Source organism: Podarcis liolepis (assembly GCF_965112155.1).
Source record: "Podarcis liolepis genome assembly, chromosome: 6".
Lineage (NCBI taxonomy): Eukaryota > Metazoa > Chordata > Lepidosauria > Squamata > Lacertidae > Podarcis > Podarcis liolepis.
The window spans coordinates 75808836-75836184 of record NC_139559.1 but is presented as its reverse complement, the minus strand read 5'-3'; the positions used below and the strand labels follow the sequence as shown (position 1 = coordinate 75836184).

General features: G+C 39.2%; 2 protein-coding genes across 6 annotated transcripts in view; one reads left to right on the top strand and one right to left on the bottom strand.

The window, feature by feature from the left end:
• SLC44A3 (solute carrier family 44 member 3) overlaps positions 1–27349 on the top strand; it is a 99772-nt gene that overhangs the window by 1894 nt on the left and 70529 nt on the right. For 2 of the 5 annotated variants that reach the window (XM_083511073.1, XM_083511075.1), the window contains exon 2: positions 74–216. Coding sequence is in view for 2 of the 5 variants with exons in the window: in XM_083511070.1 (XP_083367196.1) it covers positions 23305–23322; positions 25536–25598 (81 nt within the window). In the remaining 3 variants the exon portion in view is untranslated. Of the gene's footprint in view, positions 1–73; positions 217–21170; positions 21423–21448; positions 23323–25535; positions 25599–27349 lie in introns of those variants that run through there. The other 3 variants (XM_083511070.1, XM_083511074.1, XM_083511072.1) reach the window with 3 other exon arrangements.
• Positions 1–27349, bottom strand: part of LOC310710274 (uncharacterized protein) — a 982430-nt gene that overhangs the window by 927072 nt on the left and 28009 nt on the right. The window lies entirely within an intron of this gene.

Here is a 27349-nt window from a genome sequence, read left to right as displayed (position 1 = left end):
AAACTATGAGATGTAATGGAAGATAAGTATCCGTTAAGCAGGCTGATTATGACGCAAATATTTTCTGTTTCAGTCCAGTACATAGGTGGCTTCTGAAATCCTATTGAACTTTGCTGAATTCATTTCATATGGTGCCATTCCAGAAATAAAAGACCTCTGAGAAAGAAGTAGAGAGAATGTGAAGATTTCCAACTGAATGTTCATTCAAAGAATTAGGTCTGTGAATTTATTTATTTATATAGAATACTTATATATCGCCTCATTAAAATAATGCCTTTTAAATAACGGGATAATCATTTTAGCTCAGCTGCTGCTAAAAAGATACATGGGTGTTTAAAATAATTATAGGAAGCTTCTTTAGATTCCAATCTAATAAAAAGTGAGTTAAGTAGAGTTAAGTAAAGTTTAATTAGAGTATTGGTATGTGTGGGAGAAGAAAGGGAGACAGAGGTAGGGAAAAGATCTGCATTCTTGGTATATATTCTTCCAAGTGTTTGGTACATTCCTTTGAAGGCTCAGCACATTCTTTAATGTAAAATTATTTATAGTCACTTCAGCATCATTTTATGGGAAAGAAAACATTAATGGATCATGCCCAGTCAGTCTTGGTATGTGCTCTTATTTTACTGCTTTATAAATTCAGTTGTGCATAAAATTCTAATATAATCCCAATTAATGTAAATTTGAGATTAAATTTCAGTATGCTAGCTAAACACTGTCTGTGCTTTGCACTGCATTGCTCAGTCAGAGTCTTGCCAAGAAATATTTTTAATACACTATGAATGCAAAATTGCCACTTAGTTGTTGTGAGATGTCAGTCTTTAGTTTACTTTAGGCTGCAAGTCAGTGGTAGAGCATCTGCTTTCCATGCAAACAGTCTCACATTCAATTCCTAGCATCACTAGGTAGGGCTGGGAGAGACTCTTGATTGAAACCCTGGGGAGCTGCCAATCAGTATAGACAATATTGAGTTAGATGGCCCAATGGCCCAATTCTTTATAAGGTAGCTTACTATGTTTACTTCAGTTACCATGGCTACTACAGGCAGGAAAACCTGTGTTGGGTTTGGCAACAATATATCGAGAGGTGGTCAAACCTATGCCTAAAAATGGGCAAAGTCATGCCAAAGTCACATTTCAGTCTACCATCTTGAATCAAATTGGTGCCTGGCATCCAAATGTCCATGAAGTCCAGCACGCACACCCCAACTCATGCCTAGTATCTTGAGAGGCATCTGAACCTATGGCAAAAAACCAGGCAAAGTCACCACTTCAGTCTGTCATCTTGATTCAAAATGGCACGTGGAATCTAAATTGTATCATAATTCACTGCCCCTGCCTTAGCGACCTTTGTGTTGAGTTTGGCAATGAGGCAAATTGAACCTATGCTGAAAAATGGGCAAAGCCACACCAGAGTGATTTTTCAGTGCACCATCTTAATTCAGAATGGTGGCTGTTGACCAAACATCAACAAACTTTGCCACCTCACTTCAATAACCTTGTGCCAAGTTTGGTGCCAATGTTCTGAAAGGCAGCAAAATATATGCCCCCAAAATGTGAAGTCACAACATAACCATGTTTTGATCTGCCATCTTGATTCAAAGTAGTTCTCAGAATCCAAACAGTGATAAAGTCCACCAGCCCCACCTTGAGAACCTTCCAACTAGTACACCCACATTACTTAATGTAATATAGTTGTATCAAGTTTTATGGACTCCTACGGGGTAGTCTTTGACATTGCCAATAATGTCCTCTTCTACATGTCTGTGCCACTTTAGCAGTGTATGGAAGTGTTGGTACTACTGCACTACCAGACCCATGTTACTGTAGTACAAAAAATAAGATCTGGGGCATTCTTTACCCACTGTCTGAAGCAGACCTTGACACTTAGTTTAAATTTTAAAACCTGATGCTCATTCCCCTCTTTCCTACACTCATAGCTAACTATGAATGGTTTTGTTTTTTTAAAGCTGGGACTTCTGCCCCTGCCCCCAGTAGTCTTATGAGAGCAGGTCTACCTTTAACAGGGATGGTGACTTCTATGTGCTGTTAATGATTGATGAGTTCTGTTTCTTATTATTATAGCATCCAGACTCCCTCCAGCAGTCCAGTACAATAGATCAAGGGACTGGATTGCTCTTTTATTTTAGATAATGTAGTTAGGCTGCAGTCCATAGCCTACCATGTACCAGTACAGATCTGAGTCAGCAACTACGCCTGAAGCCCAACTGAGCTAGGATTTACCAGTTTTAATGTCAGTGTAGACTTAATGTCAAAATGTGGCTAAAAACACAGAGGATAAAGCAGTTTTAAGGGGGGCCTTTCTGAACAACAGTGGAGGGCAGCTTATTCCTATTGTCTGATCCCTTACCTATATCATAGTCTTTGAGTGCTGTGTGTGCACCAGCAGAAAATACATACTGATTAACACAAAACGATTGGTGATTGAGTTAGGATAATGTGGCAAATATTCTGTGTTAATTATTTTTAAATGCAATGTTATGAACATGTGATGCAGTCACCCTTAGCCAAATTCCTACTACTATGTTGATTTCTGATTCTTTCCACATACAAGATATACTGTAATAGTTAGCTATCGAAATCCAGGCAGCCCCACAGATAGAAACTGTTCAGGCCAGGACTTGCTCTTGTTTCTCCAATGATATAGTAATCATGAGTATGGATTGCTGGCACGATAAACTACATTCTCATAAACATTCCAGGTTTGACCATATACCGTAATAGTAAAGCATTCTTTAGTTGTGACTCGGAAATTGCTGACGTAACTCACAGAGATGAAAGAGGAAATCGTCCATCTCTCTCTCTCTCTCTCTCTCTCTCTCTCTCTCTCTCTGAATGTTGTTCTTTATAACCTGCTTGTTACAACCATTCTGGAAAAGTGACAAGTGTGAACATGCCCAGCAAAATGTGTGTATATGTTAGGAGTAATGTGAGTTGAGTGGTCTCTGTGCATAACCAGCCATTGTGCACATTCATCAGGCCTCATGGAGAATGTGTACATAAAATGCCTGAAATGATATGGCTTAGATAATGCTAGCCTTTCTCTGTGTGACTGTGCACTTGTATATGAGATACCAAGAAGGAATTGTGGCACTGTAAACTTGCTAGGGGTGGATGAATCTGTCAATTTTGGCTTCTTTCAGTTTCTAATATTTCCAATCTTGAATCCAGTTCTTCATATTTCTGCAATAATCCGTGTGTGTTTTTTTAAAAAATCCTCATGAAAATTCACCAGCATTTAAGTGTAAATTTCTACTAAAAATCACATTTTTGTACATATGCAGTTTTGAATGTTATCACATTTTTGCAAGCAAATCCCCCTAATCCAATGTGGTTTGTATGTAATTTTCACTAATACATGCATTTTTCTGTACACTTTCCCCTAATATATTCATTTTGTAGTCATTATGTAGATGGGCACTGCATTATGCATTCATAGAAGTGCAAGTTCTGAATAATTATTGTGTTTTGGTTCACACATTGGTTCTGAAAGTGTGGATTAGGGATTTTCCAGTGGCGTAGCGTGGGGGGTGCAGGGGGGGCCGGCCGCACCGGGCGCAACATCTGGGGGGGGCGCTCGCACTCGCAGCTCTCTGCCCCCTGCTAAAATCCACAGGTTAGGGGGTGCAAATTACTTGCCTTGCCCCGGGTGCTGACAACCCACGCTACACCACTGGGATTTTCTCACTAAAATGGAACAGTCCAGTCCAACATACCTGTTCCATTATGCTAAATGTGCAAAGTAGGGCTATTGAGGGCAATGTGTCTGTATTTAAAGTTGGAGAGCAACAGTGATAGTAGAGACACTGGAAGAAATGGAGCAATGCCTTTTCTATTATTCTAGTTCATATATTGTCCTTCACCTGTAAACCAGGCTGGGATGTGGAAAGTTTGTGCTTTTAGGTTTTTCAGAAATGTTTATAGGTATAGATAAACTGGAAATGTTGAAGGAATGATGCAGAGAGAAAATAGGACAGATACCTAAAGTGATAGCCTTATCACTGTTTTAAAAATATTTCACTCATAGTGTGCTTCCCAAAGTAACATGCTACCCAAATACTCATGGCACCAAACAAAATATTTATTCCACTGTTACAACCTGTAGTTTTCTCTCTTCAACCTTATGACTAATACAAAATAATCTGGTGCACACAAATAAAGACTCAGGAAAATAAATTGATGAAAGAAGCATTTTCTTTCTTCTAAAAGAATCCTGTAAAATGCTGTTTTCATGGAGACCATTTCAAAGGTTTACACACAGAATGGGAGTTTAAAGATATGCAGTCATGAAGGAAATAATCAACCCACATTGTGGTTTCTCCAACAGCTGTAATCTTGCTTGTGATTATTACTAATTGCTCTTTCAGTTTTACAAAAATAAAAATAGACGTGGTATCCCATAAATTACCCAAACACATCCACATTAATCTGTATACAGTTAGCCATTCTTCTAACTCTTTCCTAGCTACTTAGATACCTACTGAAAGAGAATAGCAGCTATTTGATCAAGCTTTTCCTGGCACCATGTTCCAATATTGTTTCCTATCTAGCCTCAACAATAAAAGGACAGGAATATAAAGAGACATTCAGAACAAGATTTCATGTGGTTTCTGACCACAAAGTTCCATCATGAGAATAAAAAAGTAGAGTGATTATTTAGTCAAAGTCGAGAATACCAGCAAATATTAATTATTTATTTTATATCGTACACTGCCAACATGCGTTTATATTCTCAGGGTGGCTAGCAGGGTAGAATCTACTATGAAGTCCACAGTTAGATGAAGATACAGTTATTAGGACCAACCAAAAGTCACAAAAACGTGACAGAAGTCCTAATCAGGCAAGATGTTATGTGAAGCAGGAGGTGATGGAATGAGAAAAGAAGAAGAAAGGAAATACAACAGTTAGGCTAGATGTCATAGGCCTGAGAGCAAACCGATCTCATTGCTACAACTTCTAGCTTTATTTTTGTACTTTTGTTATTTTGTTGTCTTTTCTCATTCTGTCACTCCTTGCTTTGAGTAACATCCTGACTGATGAAGTGTTCTAGAAAACTCAAATTTTCTATTTTCAAGTCCTATTTTTGTGACTTTTTGGTTGGTCATAATAAGAGTTGAATGGTTTGCCAATTTTGTTTCTCTCATTTTCTCATTTTTCCAATCTGAAATTCAGTTCTAAATCACATTTCTGCAGCGATTTGCTTTTAAAAAATCATCACAAAAAAACCAGCACTTTCGTATGCAATTTGACTAATTTTCATATTTTTACAACTAATGTTCTCTGATATAATGCAGCTTCTATGTTATTTTCATAAATATATTTTTGTCCACACTTTCCCCTAATATATGCATTTTTTTTTTGTAAATATTGTTTGGTTGGAGGACTGTATCACAAAATTCAGAGGAATGTGAATTTTGAAGGATGATTGTGTTTTGCTTGTCATTTCAAAAAGTACAAATTCCTCCTCCATCCCTACCTATAATAAAGGTATTACCCAACTATGGACTGCAGCTTTTTCTTATGGACCAACACAACCACCTTTGTTTTTAATTAGAAACTACTAATTGCATTTTTTCTCATAGAATATCTACAGCAGTGTGTCTGTTAGACATGGTACTATTTTATTATTTTACTTTGGCTTTGGAAATGGTTTTATGCTAGCTAAATTAAATTGCAATGTATTATAGGATTTTGCAGGGGCTTTCTTATTAGTTTTAGATTATATGTTGTAACATAATGATATGCAATGTGATTTATGTTTTATTGTTATACTGCTGGTCCAGTTTATAAATATTTAAAATAAAATAAATACACACTTTTGGTTTTTTTAATCATACTGTCATGGGTTCCCCCAAAGAATTATGGGAACTGACATTTGCTGTAGATGTTGAAAAATCACTTAGAAATTGTTGGCACCTTTCACAGACCTACAGTTAGTTACGAAGCTGGGGAAAAGCCCTGCCATTTGTAGTGTTTGAGTAGCATCTGAACATCTGAATGCTAACACAATACAGCTCTTCAGGCTAAAGTGCTTGGTCACTGATACATTGAAAGAAGGTGCTTGACAATAGGGAATGCATACTCTAATGTGTCTTTCAGTTCAGATTGCTGTTCCTTTGGATCTTTAAAATACTAAAAAGAAAAAGGAAAAAGAAGGAATTCCCTTAAACACGAACAAACTTGGAAATATGCATTTGCCCTTTAATATTGACCAGAAAATGTCACAACTACTCAGGGTCTGGTTTTGAAGGAGCACTTGGAATCCACACCACCCTACTCCTGTCTAGACTAGTTATCTCTAATATGTGCAAAACTATGTCCTAGTGCTTGAAAGCCACTTCTCTTTATTCTAATCCCTTGGCCCTTTTCCTCAGCATTTTTTCATGTCACTGAATACTTTGTGGTTTGGAGCTTTTTCCTTTTCATTTCACAATGTATTCTGCATACAAGTTCATTTCTTCTTTGCTTAGCTACCCTTTTTGAAAAGACTTCCTGTAAATTACAGTGTATTGAAAATATTCATGCAAGGAGCACTTTGCCTTGTTTGAGTAATTTGGTTTACAATATAAAAAACGCAAAAATACATAACATAGTAACAACAAAAACGATAACCCTCCTTCTAGAATTATCAACCTTTTCCAGTACAGGAGTGAAAATTTAATTTATTTAGCTGCAAAGGCTGTATAGTCACCATTTTATAATCCTGCTTGTTGTTTGGTTTGACTATGGTGCCCAAGAGGCAGAATGTGGTCTTGTGAATGTGATACATAGATAGAACATGCCAAATGATCTATTGCTTGTTTTAATCCAGTTGCAGGATTCTGAAATGCTTGAAAACCTGTGACATCCTAGGTAATTTGCTTTTCAGAAACAGATGTGAATTGGCATCACTTTTTTGTGGACATGGCAAAAGCTGGAGCCCAGCATTAGTAAAAATGTTGTCTTGTGAAATTGTGCTCATGTGGGCTTGATGCCAAGAATAAAACAGTGGCTGCTGTGTTTTTCTTGTTTCCCCTCTCTCTCCTTATTACATTGCTCCTTTTGATAAATACGCACTCCCACTGTGGAGTCAGTATTCCTAGGCTCCTCTTGTCTGATTTTCCTCTTTGCAGGGTACTATTCCGGGAAATTGTTTAGCTGTACACTGGGCAGAGGGCAGAGGGACAATGTTTTAAAGAAATGAAACCACTTACAGCTAGGGATGGGCAAATTTGTCTATTTCATTTATCACTGTTTCTAATTTTTCTGCATTATATCATCAACATGCCTTTTTTTCAAGTCTTCATGAGCATTCACCAGCATAGTGTGCATGTCTCCTAAATACACATTTTGATATGCAATTTTACCAAATTCACGCATTTTTGCAAGGCAGTCTCACCTAAAATAATGCATTTTTCTGTGTTATTTTCATTTATATGAGTTTTTATGGGCACCTCACCCCAGTATATCATTCTTGCCCACAAGAGAACTGGAGAACTGCTATTCAAAATTTAAAGAAGTATGAATTTCAAAGGGACAGCTGCATTTCAGTTCGCATACTGTTTCAGAAAGTGTGAATTATGTAGGCTCACCTTTAAATGTGAACTGAATTGAATTTGTCCCCTTAGAACCCAGTCTTGCACATTCCTTTGCAAGTAAGAACACTTGCACAATACAGTTTATTGTACACTCCGTGCTGCTTGTGCCTGCAAGTTTTCTGCCTATTCTACACAACATCATTGTCATCATCATCATCAAAATGCTGTCCCATATCCCTCCCCATTTAATTCAGAACCACTCTTTCCATGTAAATTGTAAATCTGGATTAAATGGGAAATCTGGATTAAGTGTGCACTTGAGCAGCTTTGGGTCTGCAATTAGCAGCCACTTAGGGAAGCACTCTAAGTGTGAATTGGTTTGCAGCCTTAGGCAAAACTGCTCAGGCTTAAATAAATGAAAAATTAAGCTGGCAACAAAGCAAGCTTAATATAGCAACAGGTTTTGAGAACCTATGGAAGGGCAATGATACTTGTCCCTATGTGGTTGCACCATAGATTTGCATAACGGCATTATGATATTGGCAGTTTTATTTCCTAATGATCCATAGCATGGAATTTACCTTCTTCCCAGCCACCAAACACAGGGTCTAACTATGGAGCTCGCTCCCCCAGGATGCAGTGATGGCCATCAACTTGAGACTCAGCTATACAGCAGCAAATAAAACGTTTTCAGTGTGTTTTAAGTTCAATATACAATGTGACACTGGATGGCAATGGAAAATTCAATATTTTTTTTAAAAAAAACGCTTTAAAAAAGCAATTTCAGAACGTTTTTAATATGTGTGTAGATTCCACCTGGGATGTCTTTAAAAGAGGATTAGACAAATTCATAGAGAGGACTTTTAATGGCTACTATCCATGATGGCTTTACTCTGCTGCCACAGCTGGAGGCAGCAATGCTCTCAAATACCAATGGCTGGAGAGGAATCTTTCATGCTCGTGTTCTGCTCCCTGGTTTCCCACAGGCATCTGGTTGGCCACTGTGAGAACAGGACACTGGACTAGATGGGCCATTGGCCTCATCCAGCAGGTGATTATTGTGTTCTTATGTACTGGTTTGTTTAAAGAAAAGACCTGTTTGAACAATGTGGTTTTCAGAAGATGTTTAAAATAAGGCAGGGATAGTTACTGCTGAACCTGTACAGATTGGGAGTTCTACAGCATAGGGCCTGCCACACGAAAGGCTTGTCTCTAATTAAGGCCAACCAAACTTAAGGGATGGGGGGGGGGTGAAGCTATACTGCCTTCTGTTTCTTAATCCAGTATCTAATGATCTGTTGGAAACCTGGAGTGCAAAATGCGGGGTTTTCGTTTTTATACATATGTCTTTGACAAATCACTTGTATGTAGAATGTCAAATGCAATTTTAGGTATTTAATTTTATTTTTAAATAATGCATTTTGAAGCTCATGTTTCCTTGAAAGCTAAAATAATTATGTTTAAAGTTCCTCCTTATGCTGTCTGTTTACTTGGTGAACTTGCGGACTGTGTAAACACCTAGGGTTTATTAAGGAAATGACACAGTTTATTGCTGTGTTCTATAGCGTTGTTAAAAACAGATGCTGTGAGCAGTCATAAAATGAAAGTATAGTTGTGCAACATATTATCAGTGAAGCAACATAGGTGTGTTATAATAATTCATTTGATCTTTTGCAGGAGCCGAATATGATTTCTGTGTGTATTGAATGCATGCATTAATCTTCTTGTTTCAGGTCTTGATCTCATATTGATCTCAGTTTCTCTGTTGCTGATTTAGAAGTTTCTCTGTTAGCGCAATCGCTATTGTATTTAGATTTATGATTATAGTTCTGCAACTCAAAGACTCTCACGTTATGCAACTGTATATATCTGCTTCTAGTTTGGCACTATATGCAAAGAAAATCCTGTGTGAACATCTTGGGCTGTATGAACAGCCCTTGTCCTGGGGCTCTTTCAGATTGTTATATTCTGAGTCTGGGACTCAGTTGGAGAGCAGCAAATTGTGCAGTTATAGTTGATTACGAGGTCTTGCATTGCAAATTCACCCACCCCATGGACTTTTTGTTACCAGGAAAGTGAGAGGACAGTGCACTGGAAAGTGTGGGATCATCCAACCTCCCCGCAAACAGATCAGAATGCTTCTTAAATAGCCAGTGTTTACTAATCCATCTGCAAACAAATTGAGAAAAATGCTCAACAAAGAGGTCATGTGCTGTGAGATGTTCTGCTGCTGATACCATTGCTACTAGTTCAGACCTGCTTAGCTTTTTCATCCCCATTTGCTAGCTGCAAAATCTGCCTTCCTAGATACTGATCCTCAATATCCTCCAACATTTCACAGATGAAAATAGGGGCATTTGTGTCTTTTTGTAACCACCACATAGTTACAACATTCACATGGTAGCTGCATCCCTCATCACTGTTGGCTGAAGACTTCTCTTTGCCTGCTATCCACTGCATTCTTTCAGCTCATTATAGTCTGTCTTGCAGTGGCTTCAGAAGCAAGTGGCATTAGTACCCCACAAAGGGAATATCATTTTAAGAAACATTGCTTAATACACCTGTTAATCTTACTGTTACAATTGCAAGGTCTCTGGGTTTGGTCTGAAGTTTCAATAATTTAGCCTCTTACTTAGAGTCTGCATCTTTCTGCTACACTGTTCCAAATTCTTCAGAATATAGAGGTTCTGTTTCGTTTTCCTGTTTTCTGTGGAAAAGCACTCTTACAAATTAAGACATGTAAAGATAGGGAAACTTGTTAAAATTCAAAGTGTTTGGGGGAAGGACTGTTTGGCCATTGTCAACGATTAGGTTACAAAATCTGGAGAAATGCATGATCTAAAGCAAAGGAGGGGAAATCTTTTTCAACCTAAGGGTCACATTAATTTCTAGAAAGCCTTTTGAGGGTTACATACCAGTGGAGGGCAAGGCAAGAGTGAGTGAAACAACAAATGTAAATTTTACCCTTATCTAGTTTCTTCACACACCTATTTGTTCTCCATCCAGACAAGCAAGAGGCATTATCAAAATTCTGGCCAGGCATTCCAAATACATTATAACCAAGCAAAAACACTTTGATTCAGGGAGTTCTGATGGCCCTGGAAGGCCACATTCAGCCCCCAGCCCTGAGATTCCCCACCTGTAATCTGAAAGAAAGCAAATTTGTCTAAGTAGCAGGAATGAATAAAAATTGGACGGGGGGGGGGGGGGAGAGCTAAAAAGGAATCCCTGTAGAAGAAATGAGAGTCAAGGCCCTAGCTTTAATACTTATTCATCATGTCATATGTTAGTTTCATTTGAGGAAAAATTCTGCGCCTTCATTCTGAAGGATATCAAACATTTCTGGACATTCTTGGACATGTGCTGCTTCATTGAATGGGTTTTGCACTAGCAAGGTAGTTTGATCTTTGTCTGCATAAGGAGCTGATCAAATTCTAAAAATGTCTTTTCTACCTTTTAATCACTCCTGTTAAAAACCATTCAGTTTAAATTAAGGACTAGAGACTTAAGGAATGATGTGTTGTTTGTTCCCATTTTGGAAACAGATATACAGTGGTACAGTGGTGCCCCGCAAGACGAATGCCTCGCAAGATGGAAAACTCGCTAGACGAAAGAGTTTTCCGTTTTGCAGGTGCTTCGCAAAACGAATCTCCTATGAGCTTGCTTCGCAAGACGAAAATGTCTTGCAAGTTCCTGCGGGTTTGTTCCCCTCCCCCCCCTTTTCTAAGCCTCTAAGACGCTTATCCGCTAAGCCGGTAAGCCGCTAATAGCGCTAATAGCGCTAATCCGCTAATCCGTCAATGGGCTTGCTTTGCAAGACGAAAAAACCGCTAGACGAAGAGACTCACAGAACGGATTCTTTTTGTCTTGTGAGGCACCACTGTACCTTGGTTTACGAATTTAATCCGTTCCAGAAGTCCGTTCTTAAACCAAAGCATTATTAAACCAAGGCATGCTTTGCCATAGCCGTCGGGGACTCATTTTACAAATGGAACACACTCAACAGGAAGCGAAACATGTTCTGCTTCCAAGGCAAAGTTCACAAACCAAAACACCTACTTCTGGGTTTGCAGCGTTCTTGATCCAAGTTGTTCATAAACTAAGCTGTTCTTAAACCAAGGTACCACTGTATTTTTCCATATACTCGCTAATCCTTTTGCTTTGTGCTTGTGTCCCTGCTACCCTTGCTGTATTTCATAACAACGTATTTGTTGAGCCATTCTTTGTTTCTCTTGGGAGTGTTTCTCTAACCGGATTTCAGGGCGTCTTTTGCTGACACTGACATTCTCAAGTTTCACATTTGTTTAAGCAGGATATTTAATGAGTCCCATGCATTGCTGCATCTTTAAATATAAAGTTACCTACAGACAGCCAGAGCAGAATTTTGATGCAAAAATGTTTTTGAGTGAAAGGATAAATTGGTCCATCTCTGTGTAAGATGCAGTACGACTTCAATCCTAGACATACTTACCTGGGAATACGTTCTGTTGAACTTATCTCTCTTTGGCTGAGTTGCTGCTCCATTCTGGGATAGAAGTGGGGGAGGTCAGTGCAGTGCAAACACAGGCAGGCGCACCGGATTGGCTCCACTGGTGTGTTTGCACTGTGCCGAACTCACCACTATCTTGCCCCTCCTGTTCTCTGTCCTGGTAGACCTCAGGATCTGAGCCAGAGGGAGGTCAATTGAGTGTCAATCCCTGACATCTCCAGTTAAGGCTAGGAGAGGTTGCTGTCTGAAATCCTGGAGAGCTGCTGCCAGCCAGTGTAGACAACGCAGGCTTGGATGGTGAATCACAGTATAAGAAAAGCTCCTATTATGTTTTAATGTCTTGTTGAATGTCCATGTCTTTCACTCTTGTGACCTGTTGGGCCCTGGGGACTTAGGACAATAGGTGGGATGAAAACTTTATAAATAAACAACTAAATTTGTTTAAATTTTTTCATGGGCTATATAAACTTGTCAGCTGAAAATAACTTATTGCATCTGATTAAGTAGATGCTAGACAATGAAAGCTAATGCCATTATACTCTATTCTGGGAGTGAGCTACACTGAACTCAGTGGACTTACTTCTGAGCAGATATGCCTAGGATTACACTTTAAAGTATCATAAGACTCCTTGTGTCTAAGATACAATATAGAACCCTTGCCTTTACTTTGTTTCCCTGGTTGTAGCTGTATTCCAATAACTAGTGAAAAAATGGATTATGGATAGACAGAGTCCTCTTTTTCAGGGGTTTTACCTGTAAAAAAAAATCAAAAATCTGAAGGAATACATGTCCCCTTCCTTTAAACTGATGGTTGTATTTCAAATTCTCTGACTATATCCAAAAGCAGAACTGAACTCAGTATATCTAAAAAACATATGGCTGGGGTAATTCCAAATATGTTGTCACCCACACATGGAATATCATTCAGCCCAAGAGTTGATGAATGGAAACTTAATATGTGAGTGATAAGCACTTATATGATGAATTAGAGTTGCCTTTTTTCCCATGGCCTGAACCATGGCTGCACCTGGGTTAATGCTAATTGCAGCTCTAAATCTCTAAATAGCTTACCCTTTATGACCTAATCCTTTCAGTTGTAACCCTGAAGCCTAGTTATTCAGGATAATTTCTGTTGACTTTAATGGGAAAACATCGAGTAAAAATGTTGCAGAACGCAGACTTCTTCTCTTGGTCTAAGGGTGGGATTTCACTAATCTAATGCATTTTTGTATGTTATTTTCACTAATATATTATTCTTACACATTGCTTGGCTGGAGAGTTCTGTACAGCAAAATTCAGAAATGTACAAATGTCAAAGAATGGCTTCATTTCAGTTAACATCTTGTTTCAGAAAGTACAAGTTAGATAGGTCCACCTTTAAATGTAAACTGAATCAAATTTCTCTCCCATCCATTAGTCTAAGGAAATTCCTAATTCTTCTTCTATCCCAGTTTTCCAAGTTTAAAATATTAATTAACATTTTTTTTTAAAAAATGTAACTACCTGGCCAGTCTCTCCTAGCTCAAGCCCCATTTAATAACTGGAATTCAACATTATGCTATTATGCCTGCACAATTTCATTTGGGTTGCCGAATAGAACATTGTGTTCATTAGTCCACCAACTTTTTTCTCTGACCCTGCCCACCACTGGAAAGTGGCCTAGAAGCAAACATGACCTGGGGAAAGTAAAAAAATTCCTTACCCCTGCAGTGTTGTCTGTTGTATCTGGCAATTTTCCAGGGTCTCATCATACAGAGGTCTTTCCCAGCACATACTATCTGATCCTTTAAAAAAAGAGAAAGAGAAAAGGATAAATCTTGTGTAGCAAGAAACCATGGGTCAATCTGCATTTAAAAAAATGTATGTACTTATTTACATTGAAGAAACTCAGTGCAGTATGGCTCTCTTCGCCCATTTTATCATTAGAGACACCCTGTGAGAAAGCAACTGACCCAAGTCAGCCAGAAAGTTTCATGGATGAGCTGGAGATCTGAAGCTGGTTCTCTTGGCATCCTAGTTCAAAACACAACCATAAAGGTAAAGGTAAAGGTACCCCTGCCCGTACGGGCCAGTCTTGACAGACTCTAGGGTTGTGCGCCCATCTCACTCAAGAGGCCGGGGGCCAGCGCTGTCCGGAGACACTTCCAGGTCACGTGGCCAGCGTGACAAAGCTGCATCTGGCAAGCCAGCGCAGCACACGGAAACACCGTTTACCTTCCCACCAGTAAGCGGTCCCTATTTATCTACTTGCACCCGGGGGTGCTTTCGAACTGCTAGGTTGGCAGGCGCTGGGACCGAGCAATGGGAGCGCACCCCGCCATGGGGATTCGAACCGCCGACCTTTCGATCAGCAAGCCCTAGGCGCTGAGGCTTTTACCCACAGCACCACCAACCATGCCTGCCTACAAAATGGACTTCAATGAGGCTACCTCTCAGCACCTCTCAGTTGATCGGCACTAAGAGGACCTCCTTTGAAGATGCACTCTAGCACCAGTATTGTGATCGGTGCTGACCAGTACGGTAATTAGACCCATGGGCTGGAGATTCCCAGGCTCTGCTCTAACTATTACATGAGAATGGCCATTATCACCACTTATCAGCTACTCTTCCAAAAGAATTTACAACGGGAGATGGAGAATTAAGGGGTAGCCTTTATGTATTTTACTGCTTCTTTTGAAAGCTATTAGCATTTATCTTGCGTAGATTGTGCTACAGCATGTGGTATAACATAGTTTTTAGGGCTGCACATAACATGAATCCTGAGATGGTTTGTTTAGCCACTTACCAAGGCTGAGGCTGGTGGAGCTGGGAGTTATGATGACCAGATATTAAATGACTAAGCCATTACAACTTCATTCCCTTTTGCCTTCTGGTGATAAAGTAGAACCCACAATTATTCCAGTTGCAATAAACACACCTGTTCTCACCCAGCTAGATCATAATTGCATTGAGTTCTGCAATGTCTACATTAGTTTTCAGTTACATTGTTGATTCATACTGTGTTCCTCTCTGGGTTCTTTGTCTTTACCTTAAGGTTCTGGTATAAATTGGGACATATTTGCCTTTTTTATTGAACTTAACTTATTACCTTCTCTTGTACCAAATGGGCTGCTTATTCGGTGGTGTCAAGCACTAAGATCTTATGGAAATAAGGCCATCCATCTTTAGTGTGATAAATGCATTGTCACTTCCCATATGTTGCATATACTCAATATGTTTTCCACAGAGGTGCTATGGTTTATATCTTCGGAAACTCGGTGTTTCCATCTTCATATAATGCATTCATTACAGCACATAATGTGATTGCACAATCTGCAATATTAGAGTTCAGGAACACATTCTTGTGAGGCAAAAACATTTCAAAGAGGGTGTGGCCTGGGGAAAGAGGGTGTGGCATAGAGTTGAGGTTCCCCACATCCCCGATCTAGTCTTAAGTAACGTGATAAACTTTTTATTTTTATTTTTAATAGAGATTCTGTCTTATGAGGACAAGGCAGGTCTCTGCTTTGGAAGACAACCCTCCCTCCCCAAATTGGGAAGAAAAACAAAACAGCCTGTATGTTTGGCCTGTGCTTAGAACACATACTGGTTTTGTTGTGTCCTATTTTTGTTAGGTTAAAAGTTTAGTTTGTTCTTTTGCAGTCTTGTAAGCAGAAATTACTCTTCTTGAGCAAATATAAGAAGTTGAATGCAGCTGTGCGGAAAAGCTGCTGGAGAAAAGGGAGGGGAGAATTCCAGAAAGGACAGTCTTATCGGTCAGTCATCAGTAGTGCTGATGTGCCTTGAGGCACCCTGTTGAAGTTGCCTTGACATAAAACAGAGCTGTGTCCTTCTTAGGAATTTGGCATGGTGCGTGAGCTGGTGTAGTTCAGCAGCTATTGAACAACATGGAGACTGTAGTTTTGCTCATCCATCAAATAAGTGATTGCCATGCAATTACTGGACAGCAATGTTATTGGCGTGCTCCAGATTTTCAGGGAGGCCAGGGAACTTCAGTTTAAGGTGCTTCGGTGCATACATGGAAGCTCAATGGGTGGGCCTTTGCGTCTCACCACAATGCACACTCACAGCAGACCAAATTGCAGCAGAAACCTTGCAGGAGAATTCTTGGGCCAGCGTCCTTAGATAAGGGGACTCACAAACTGTAGGATACAATCACATAATAATGAGATGACCATGACTGTAATGGGAATTGTAGTTGCTTGTGTGTAAGTCACCGACTTCCCTAAACTGCTTGTTTGTTTAAACCTTTCCCTAACTGAAGTGCCCTCCTGTGCGTCTGCTTCAGTCGCTGGCAGAATCTGTTAGTGGGTGTTTCCTAAATTTTTTCCAACATAAGAATTCCTTGACAGCCAGTCTCCGCCTAGCCTCTCTGCGCGGAAGCCTTCTGCGCAGAGTAGGCGTGCCCAGTGGTGGTCCGGCACTCTCCCCGCTGATCTCACTGGAAGAGTCCCTGAGCCTTCCCTCCAAAGTGCTCTCCTTCCCTCCTTCCTTCTTGGTGTCACCTTGATTCCCTTCCCCCTCGGAAACCCTCTCTCTCTCTCCTTGCTGGTTCCCTCTCCTGCACTATCGGGGCGACTTCTCTCTCTGCTGGTCTCCGATGTCAGTTCCATGACAATGACCAAACAACAGATTCACTGCTATTGTAAAGGGTTTAGCCTTTGGTTTTGTTTTATGAACTATTGGGTGTGCTTAGAATCAATATGATTTAAGACTGTATCAATTATTATTATTTATTGCACTTAGTACTTTCCTTCAAAGCATCTTTCAATATAATACATAAAACCAATATAAAATTAAAATTGTATTTTTGACTAGGAAACTGCCACAAAATTTGGAAAAGTGCAGTTTTTTAATAATGACTGTGCTTCAGTTCACAGGTTTAGAAAATTAGGTAGGTTTGCCTTAAAGTGATAACAAATTTCTCACATTACTACTCAGAAGTAAATTGCACGGAGTTCAATGGGACATACTTACAGCATAGTAAAAATGCCTAGGATTGCCATAGTGTTTAGGATTAGCCTCTGTGACCATAACACTTATTAGAAAATTAAGTTCCATTGGGACACTTAATTTTGAATCAGTGTGCTTACGATTGCACAGTTGTGTCAACATAATGAATCATGCAAGTGAGAATGTATCTTCAAGAGCTCTCCATTTGAAAGATAAACAGAGTAAAAATGTCGAGTTTGTTTGTTCCTGCTGCTCCCTGCAGATCCACTTCAAACCTTCATTTTTCACAGACGAAAAGCAAACAGAATTTGTCCTCTTCACTGGTTTCAACATGATCAATGTTCTTTTGGAAGCCTGGAGTCCTTTCACATTTGGGGTGGGGGGCTTCTTTGCAGAGGTAGCTCTGTTTGATGTAGCAAGTAAATGAAAACAAATGGCAGCCAGTGAGAAAAACATTTCCCCTGCATGATTTTAAAACTCCCTTTAAAGTCCATTCCTATGATCTGCTGCATTTCCTGCACAAAGTCTTGGGCATAGGGCTCTCAAGGACTTTTGACCTTTTGCTCCAGCACTGAGCAATGGCTCCCTGTACACTCTCTCTCTCTCTCACACACACGCAGAGCGCGCACAGGTGTACTATGCACTTCTTTGCATATAACTTTTTACGCATACGGCTTTCGAAGAATGGATCCAGTCAAGTGTACAAAGAGAGAAAGCGGCTACTGTGAGCCCCCCTTTCTTTTCTGGTATTGAGATAGGTAGATTATATAATTTCTGATACAGTATTGAGATAAGTAGATTATACCTCCTTACCCTATTCCATTCAGCATGACAGTTTAATGCTTTAACAAACTGGTGTTATAGCTCTTTCCTAGATCACTGCCCCACACCCGGCAGCCTCTCAAGCTTTACCTTACAGTGTTTACTACAGTACTTGTTAGAAATACTAGTCATACTTAAGGGTATTAGCCCATGTTTCTTTCTGTAGTACAGCTGGAACGTCAATTTTTTTTGCAGTTTTCCAGTATAATTATGCTGTGTTCAGAGAACCTGTATAGTTCTAGGCAACCAAGGAAGCTAATTAGGGTGCTGTTTTATAGATTTTTGAAGGTGTTAGAAAGTGTATTGATTCAGAGGAACAATTAAAAAATCTATATCATAGAGTATGCATGCATTAAAAAATGATGCATGGAATCACAAAAGAGTAAAGAAACAAACCCTGTTTTGCTGGACCACTGGATTATTTCAAAGAAGTCAGCAAAACACGTTTTCTTCCAAGAAACATGGGTCATAAACGTCATGATGAGTAGAATTCCTGGGGGGCTGGATTGACCCCCCTATATTGGGATGTCTGGACTTTTTAAATATGGTAATGGGCTGCGAAATGTTTGGGACTACAGGGGCTCTCAATTTTGGAGGGCCCTTGAAACATGCTTTTAAATACTACATGGAAAGCAGCGACGAATACGGAAAAGGGTCTGATCTGTCGAGAAGGGTTAAAAACATTGTCAAGTTGGAGCTGCCACGAGCAAGAGACATTGTCAAACTGGAGTTACCACGAGCAGGAGATAAGGGAAATTACAGCTACAAATATGAAGAAGAGCCGCGGAAGGGCCATGGAAGTGACTTGAGGGCCTCGGACATAAGGCTACCAGGTTAATGGGCTAGTCTGATGAGAATAAGGACTGACAAAACCCGGAACCAAGAGGAAGGGACGTTGGAAAAAAATTGGATTTGTTTGTACCTTTCTTTTTTTTCTTATTACTAGAATGCTTTATAAAGTTGATGAATGATAGAAAAAATGTTGGAAGAAATTACCTGGCTTTAGCAAAGATGCTTAAAGAATTATGAAAGAATATTATGATTATAAGAAGCTGGTAAGGTTAAGACTTAAGTTTTAAATTTTAAGGTTTATTCTATTATAGAAAGATAAGATCAAAATAGTCTAGGGTAATGTAATGACAGAATTTTATGAAACATGGAATGGAAAGGATTTGCTGGGATAATTAGTAACTAGGATACAAAGGAAGGGAGGAGGAGGAAGTCTAAGAAAGAAGGCTATGACAGTTAAGGGTCTGAAAACAATGAATTTGTTTTTAAATGTTTTTAAAGGTTAGGGTTTTTTGTATTTTTGTCCCTTTTTTGTTTTCTTTTTATTGAATTTTTTTCTTCTTTTTTCTTCTTTTTTACACGGTGGGAAGGGGTTTGCTTTTTTCTTTTTCTTTTTACTCTGTTAATTATTTTTATTCTTTGTATTCCCTTTTGATTCTACTTGGTTTGTTTTTCTTTTTGTAATATATTGAAAACTTTAATAAATATCTTATATATAAAAAAAGAATTCCTTTGTAGAAGTATTTACCAATCTGATAGCAATTCTGCAGTGGTAGCTGTCATAGTTTTTATGAATGAGACCTCTTTTTTCCTGTAACAGTAGACATCCTATTTTGACTTCGAAAAGGGAAAGGGATGTGACTTTAAACCACTCCATTCACTACATCACTGTGGCTCTCATATGTTCTAAATTACTCTTCCTGAGCATAATAAATAAATAGTGTATATATGTAATTAGAGTTTTAAAAAGTTATAGTAAAATAAGCAATGACCTTGAACAAAAAATGCAGCAGTTCAGCTGAACTGTACAGTATATGCATTGATTTATAGTCATAGTAATCTGTCCATACCTGTGCTTCTGCTCCCACTACATGCTAACTGTGGATTGGTATAATTCAATTTCCACACCTATTTTGACACTACTGTTGTTCATGTCTTTCCTGCCCATAAATGAGTGTATGTTCGTCAGGTACTTGGTGGTGGTGTGTGTGTGTAAAATATACAACACTACTTTCTGTTTTTAAGTTCTGTAGCAATTGCTGAACAGTCTTTTTTTTAAGCATAGAAAATCTGTCACCGAGTAGCAAATGCAAGGCATAAGCTACACAGAGCTCTTGATGTAGCCCAACAGAAATTTAGTTGTGCCATCTTTTCTAAGAGTTAAAACAAGCTAGTCTCAGAAAAAGTTCTCTGTAACATGAAAGCCTGGAAGTTTCCTCTTCAACAGAGGTTGGTCTAGAAATACATATTTATTATATACCTGTTACTTCCTTGGGCATTAACAAGATAACGTATTTATCAGAGGAAGTTTTCCTTACAGAGATGCTTCCAGAGTCAGGCAGGTATTCATTGTAGGATGAGTGTTCTTCATGTATAGAAAATGCCAACTTGTATTTTAATTTCTCCTTTATTTAATTCTGATTTACTCTTCCTGGAGGAAATCCAATAAATAAATAAAAAATGTTGCCAGTGTCCCATTTGCAATATCTGAACAGCCCATTTATAATATTAAGGAATCGTCTGGAAGCACACTATATTTCAAGTAACATCCTGAATCTTCTCTGGGAATTATATATCTATACCTAATATTAAAGCACTCTGCAGTTAATGGAGACTTTCATAAAATACAAATATTAGTGTTTACTGTTGCTTAGTAATGGCATTTGGAGTGTAGGAAGTATCAGTGACAGAACAATGCTGAAACCAGCTGTATCAAAACTAATCTCAGATTGATGAATCAGATAGCACCTCAATTATGTGCTAGATAAGAGAGATTTTATTTGCTTGTATCACAATGATACATGAACTCTGAGACTCTTTGAGGAGTACGCACGTCACTAGAAAAAGTCTGCGAGCTTTTGGCGTTAGTAACATCAAACACTACCAGGAAAATGATTGTTGCTTAATGACACATTAAACAAGTGCTCACAGTTTCACTGGAAAAATGGCTCTGCCATTAGCCAAAGATTGTAAGAGGCTTCAGTTTCAGATATAGCTCTTGTTCAATATGCTTGCACAGAGAAGCTCTTCAGATAATCTTTAGGTTAATAGACTCATATTGCCAGACCCAGTTCATGTGCTATTTTTTAATAAGTGATGAAATCCTTTGTTATCTGTGGATGAAGCTAATCTTCTCTAGCAGTTGAGAGGAGCATGTTAGAAAGATTGGCGCACCTGATCAGGCAGGTAATGCCATGGTGCAGCAAGTGCCCTTCTACAGCTGAGCAAGTTCAGGGACTTGCAAAGTCTTTTTAAAAAAAGATATTAGGGTGTTCCTTGGCACACCCAGCATTCCTCCTACACATGCCTGTGCACCTGAAAGACAGCAAAGGCAGCAAAGCACCTGGTTCACCAGCACACTCTTCTTCTTTCTGGCAAAGAGCTGTTGTGGGTGAATATTCAGTAGCTGGGGTGCTGCTGCCCTACCTTGTCTCATATTAAAAAATTAGCCTGTACCACTAATCTCCACAGTAGCAGGACTTCTAGCTAAAACACTGAGTTAAATAGTAGCAATCTGTTTCCACAAGTGCTGATGTGGGAGAGACTCTTGCATCTGTATGCACCTATGCATCTGTATGAACTTACGATATCTGGGTTTGAGGACTGAAGAAGGTATTGGTTTATAGAAAGTGGAATTGTTGGGTGCTTTCTTGGAGTGGATGTTTTGAATACTTTTCTATATATAGCTGACAGACCAAGAATCCTTTTTTCTCTTCCTTTCCTTCTTCCCTCTTTCTTCTTTCTCACATCCCCTTTTTCTATGCCTCCTCTAGGTTTGTCTTTTTATTTTGATTAGTTTCTTTTATTTTTTATTTTAAAAATTTGATATTAACCTTTGTATATTTTATTTCAAACTTTAATAAAATTTATTGGGGGGAAATGAAACCCTGGATAATTACTGTTAATCAGTGCAGTGTACATAGTGCTGAGTTAGAGGTATCACGTGTCTGCCTTGGTATATAGCAGCTTCCAATGTCAATGCATTTAGGACTTCTGGTGCTAATGTGACATTTTATTGATTTATCAACGGTTCCATTTTTGACATGCTTACTTTTCCACATATTTGCAGTCACCAAATTAATTTCCTGCAACATTTTGTTGTGGGGCTCTACACATTTGCTTTCCAAAATTAGTACAAATTAGTTTTGTCCTAAATGCTTTCAGGTATGACAAGAAGGGGAAAGATTCTATTCAGACACCAACAGTTGGTTGTTAGCTGAAAGTATGTGCCTATATGAGACAATTGTTGTTTGTAAGGTTGGATTCCCACTCCCCTCAGTGAAATTTAGAAGCAGTCTTATCTTTGCAGGTTTTCCCCCACATTATAATAATCCAATATATATTTTCATCATGATGTTAAATTCATTCACAGTCAAACCTTGGTTGTCAAACAATCCATTCTAGAAGCCAGTTCGGCTTCCAAAAGGTTCAAGAACCGGAGCATTTGCTTCTGGGTTTTCATCGTTCGGGAGCCGAAATTTTCCAAAACGGAGGCATGCATTCAGGAGCCAAGGTTTGACTAGATACCACTTCTGCATAATTGTGGAATTGTGTATAGTGGGATTTCCATTGTCTTGTCTCTTCCTGGTACATTAAACACATCTGGTAAACCTGACTTATCGCAAAAAAAGAAAAAAGAAAAAAAAGCTGAAGCAGTGATGACACCATGGGTGCTGAAAGCATTTCCTCTTTCTGTCTCTTACTATGCAAATTTCCAAACTAAATGACAGCCGTGACCTTCCTGTGGTGGTTACAGTATCAGATAAAATGTCGCCTCTTTTTTTCTGTAGGATTTGTGAAAAGGCAAACCTGCATGCAATGCATACACAAATATGCCTTAAGACAGGCACCCCCAAACTCAGCCCTTCAGATTTTTTGGGACTACAATTCCCACCATCCTTGACCACTGGTTCTGTTATCTAGGGATGATGGGAGTTGTAGTGCCAAAACATCTGGAGGGCCGAGTTTGGGGGTGTCTGCCTTAAGAAATATTTAAATCCAGGCTTCTATAATAGCCACTCAAGCTGTGGTCAGCAAGAATTGCCTCCAAGCAACCAGATGGGAAAACTTTTACAAGCATAAAATAGGAAGTTTTGTTTCTTATTTTCAGGTTGTTGATGGGCCCATAAATGACCAACATGGGTTAACAGGTTTTTGTAGATTTGCTAGCAAGGCTGCTTTGATTCTACATCTCCAGTTTCTTTAATACAATTTAAAGCAAGCATTGCCTGGTTTTGAATAAACAGAAGCTTGTATTCCAAAGCCAAAAATTCTGCTTGAGATTTTTGTGTAGCATGGTGGTTTTTGTTGGCAAGCTTATCAGAGCAAACCAACAGTCTATGTAAATTAATTTGTTGATACTAGTTCAATACAGAAAGGAAAAAGGCATAATTTCTAACTCTCTTTTGTTTTTATAGTGGGTTGTTGTTGTTTTTTAAAAAAGCAGCAGCAACTGATTATCTTTTGGCAGCTTCTTCACTTAGAATACAATCTTATGAATGTCCACACAGAAGTAGGTTCTATTGAGTTCAACAGGGCAGTCTTCTAAAGAAATGTGTATAGGACCGCAGCTTGGACTGAGGGTGCAATGCTACATTAGGCATTGGGCGAGCTATGGGACTATAGGAAACAATTTAAGTGCTGCTCTACTGGTGGAGGGGGAAGCTCGTTTATTAGTGCTGATATCACCACAGCACCCATGATACACCCATGAAAAAGTGCGACAAATGTTCAGAAATGCTCTCTAGTCTCTGCTACCTTTTTCTTGATGACACACGAGGCCCTTCTTCGTGTGCCTCCTCCACAAGAGGTCTGGAGGGTGGCAACAAAAGAATGGGCCGTTTCTGCAGTGGCTCCCTATTTGTGGGATGCTCTCTACCTGGTGCAATTGTTAAATATCTTTATGCACCAGGCAAAAACTTTTTCCTATAATTAGGCCTTTGGTCTTAACTATCTGTGGCCTTTTAAAAATGGGTAGGATGTTTTTAATGTTGTTCTCTTTCCTCTTGGTTGTAATGTATCTATGTTGGGTTTATTGTCTGTTTATTTGATTGGTTATCAATCACTTTGGCATGCCCTGGGCAAGATAAAGCAACTAACAACTTATAATCATCATCATCATCATAAATAAGCCACATGCAACCTCATCCAAGGAGTTGTGCAGGAAGAAATTTACAGAGACTTTCCCAGAAATACGACATTTTGCTGGTTTCTGAAAACCAGTTGAGCATGTGTCCTGGGAAATAGTAGAATCAGAATTGCTAACTTGCAGAGTGAGAATAAAAAAAATTCCTTCCAGTAGCACCTTAAAGACCAACTAAGTTAGTTCTTGGTATGAGCTTTCGTGTGCATGCACACTTCTTCAGATACTGGTATCTGAAGAAGTGTGCATGCACACGAAAGCTCATACCAAGAACTAACTTAGTTGGTCTTTAAGGTGCTACTGGAAGGAATTTTTTTGTTTTGACTATGGCAGACCAACACGGCTACCTATCTGTAACTGGAATTGCAGAGTGACATCATAAATAACTGTAATACTATGTGTAAGCTGCTGTACTTGTAAAAACCACAGTGTATCTGTATTTCCAGAATAAAGCTTAGCCTTAAACAATATCCTGTAACCAGTGGACCAAAAGAATGAGTCCAGCCCGCCTTCATACGCATGCCATTGTCATTGCTTTTCTGGGAAGTGAGACTCATGCTATTTTCAGTCGGGACTTTTTTTTTATTAGCAGCAATAGTTTATTAGACCCATTGGGTCCTGTTTGAAAAAGGATTCATGCTTAATTAATTAAACATACACTGCACAAACACATTGCCCTGATGTTCCCTCTCTTCGTGAAGTGGTCTCACTTTCAGTAACTTTCCGCAGATTTCCCAAATGCTATTTTTGTTTTATTTTTAAATGCAATGACAATTTAGTCAACCACTGTCATCATCAATGTTTGATCTTAATTGTCTGCTAACTAGATACTCCTGAAATGTGTACTTACCGTATTTTTTGCACCATAACACTCACTTTTTTCCTCCTAGAAAGTAAGGGGAAATGTCTGTGCGTGTTATGGAGGAAATGCCTACGGGTGGCATGCCTACGGATTTTCCGTGCGTGTTATGGTCGGGTGCATGTTATAGAGCGAAAAATACGGTACTTTAACTCCTGTCTTATTGATTCACTGTTGTGGTGATTATCTTAGCTATTAAACATTGTTAACATCAGTGCTATTTTTCTAGAAAAAGAGGTGCTGGAGGCCACCATGAACTTCTCCCTTGTCCTATTAGAATAGCAATGGCACCCACTTGAGAGGTGCTAGAGCTGAGCTCTGGCTGAAAAAAACGCCCTGGTTAACATTCATTGTTTTATTGTTAATCTTTCTCTCACTTTTTTGCCCCTGTAACTTAGCCAAATGCACACAGAAGCGCAGTCATTGTCTTATGTCTTAATGTGGATCTATGATATTTATGAATGTAACAAAAATGGGCTTGTATTTTGTGAGTGTTAACATGTGAGTCTGATGCATATATATTTTTGTAATAACATTATTAGAACTGGCACCAAGAATCAGACTATATATCCCTACTCCAAAATGTCTTTTGAGTGGTTGGTAGAACATTTCTGAGGGAACCCTTACTAACATCCATTTGAGTGGCATCCAAGTATCTATGTGCTGTCAGTTCTTTATTGAGTCCACAGCTAATTGCTGAACTCTCCTTGCCACCCATCTTCAGGGGCTAAAGTCTGGTTGTGTGTTCCAGTCTCATGCAACCTCCATTCTGGCCACACAGCAAGAGGTAAGTAACCAGCTCTTCTTGCAGCACTGACCCCTTTTTCATAAATGGGGTGGAAAGAAGAGTGAGTGCTGGATATGATGTCTGAAATGAAGACCATTCAACAAAAAATATGAACTTTGGGGCAAACCCACCATGGATAAAACCAAGCGTCCATTTCTTTGAAGCCTTTCACTGGAAAGATGTAGCAACTTCACGGGAAGGCTTGTTGATAAAGCCAAGAGAAACACAGAAAAAGAAGCATTATTCAAAGCTTTAAATCAGTGATGACTGACTGTAAACTCGGACTATTTTATAATATCTTGTTGACTTAAATCCTTCTGGCTCCATAGATGGGGACATTTTAGACGTGTTTCTTTTAGTTCCCTTCCTTTTTCTCAATCATTATTTGTCTTTATAATTGCTATAAAAATCCCAGTAAATACATTTGAATCCCCAAGCTCATACTTAGTTTTGAGAGTTCACATATCTCATCTGCAGAGAAATGTGTCATATTTGGACTCTAGGTTTATTCTCTCTCCCTCTCTTATTGTGTTCCATGTTACTAACTTTGCAGATACACAAGTATTAATCCCAGCTACAGGAAAACTTAATCACATTTCATGAAATTATGTCTACAGCCAAGTTTATTTCGTACTTGTCTGTTTCCTGTTCAAGTTCAATTTCTCATATTGATGTCTATTGCCAGCAAGGGGTGATGAGGCTGTTTGAGAATTATGTCATAAATGGGCATACCCAGGTGTCAGAAAGTGAGCAACTTCATCCAAGTGTAATTAAAAATTCCCCAGGTCCAAGAGCAACGCCACACAGCTGGGAATCGGGCAGGGTGGGGGGAGTTTCCAATGGTGCCAAAGGGGGTCTTTTGGCTCTTTGCCACACTTGGCGGTGACAGCGATCTCTATTCTGGTCATGGTGAAGGAGTGAAAAGACAAGTCTCCACTGCCTATATGCTGCCTTCCCTGTAACTATTAGGTTCCCCATGCCTGTAATTAGCTAAGGAATAGCAAGATACACAGCTGCATGCTATGTATTGTCTTAGGGATGCAGGCGGCACTGTGGTCTAAACCGCCAAGCTTCTTGGGCTTGCCAATCGGAAGGTTGGCAGTTTGAATCCGCATGATGGGGTGAGCTCCCATTGCTCTGTTCCAGCTTTTGCCAACCTAGCAGTTCAAAAGCATACCAGTGCAAGTAGATAAACAGGTACCGCTGTGGTAGGAAGGCAAACGGCATTTCTGTGCGCTCTTGCTTCTGTCACAGTGTTCTGTTGTGCCAGAAGTGGTTTAGTCATGTTGGCCACATGACCCGGAAAGCTGTCTGCAGACAAACACCAGCTCCCTCAGCCTAAAGCGAGATGAGTGCCGCACCCCATAGTCACTTTTAACTGGACTTAACTTTGACTGGACTTTACTTTTGCCATACCTTTATTGTCTTATTCGGCCCTGAAGACAGATAACCAGCAACAAGGACTTCCACAGCTGTCTTGTGTCAGAGATATTATTGTGCACTGTTGTCTTGTGAAATGGTTCAACGGGTGTCCAAATAACACATCACAGCAGTTAAATCATCCACAAAGCCCTATTTTTGAATACTTCACGCCAGTCTTGAAATCTTTTATTTGATTGTTAACCCTAACTGAATATTATGAGTCACTACACCAAAGCAGCTGGAACCATCAAATTTATGACAATAATAATAAAACCTTAGAATCAGTACAAAGGATCAGTGTCCCATTTCAATATTTTCAGCAATGAAAA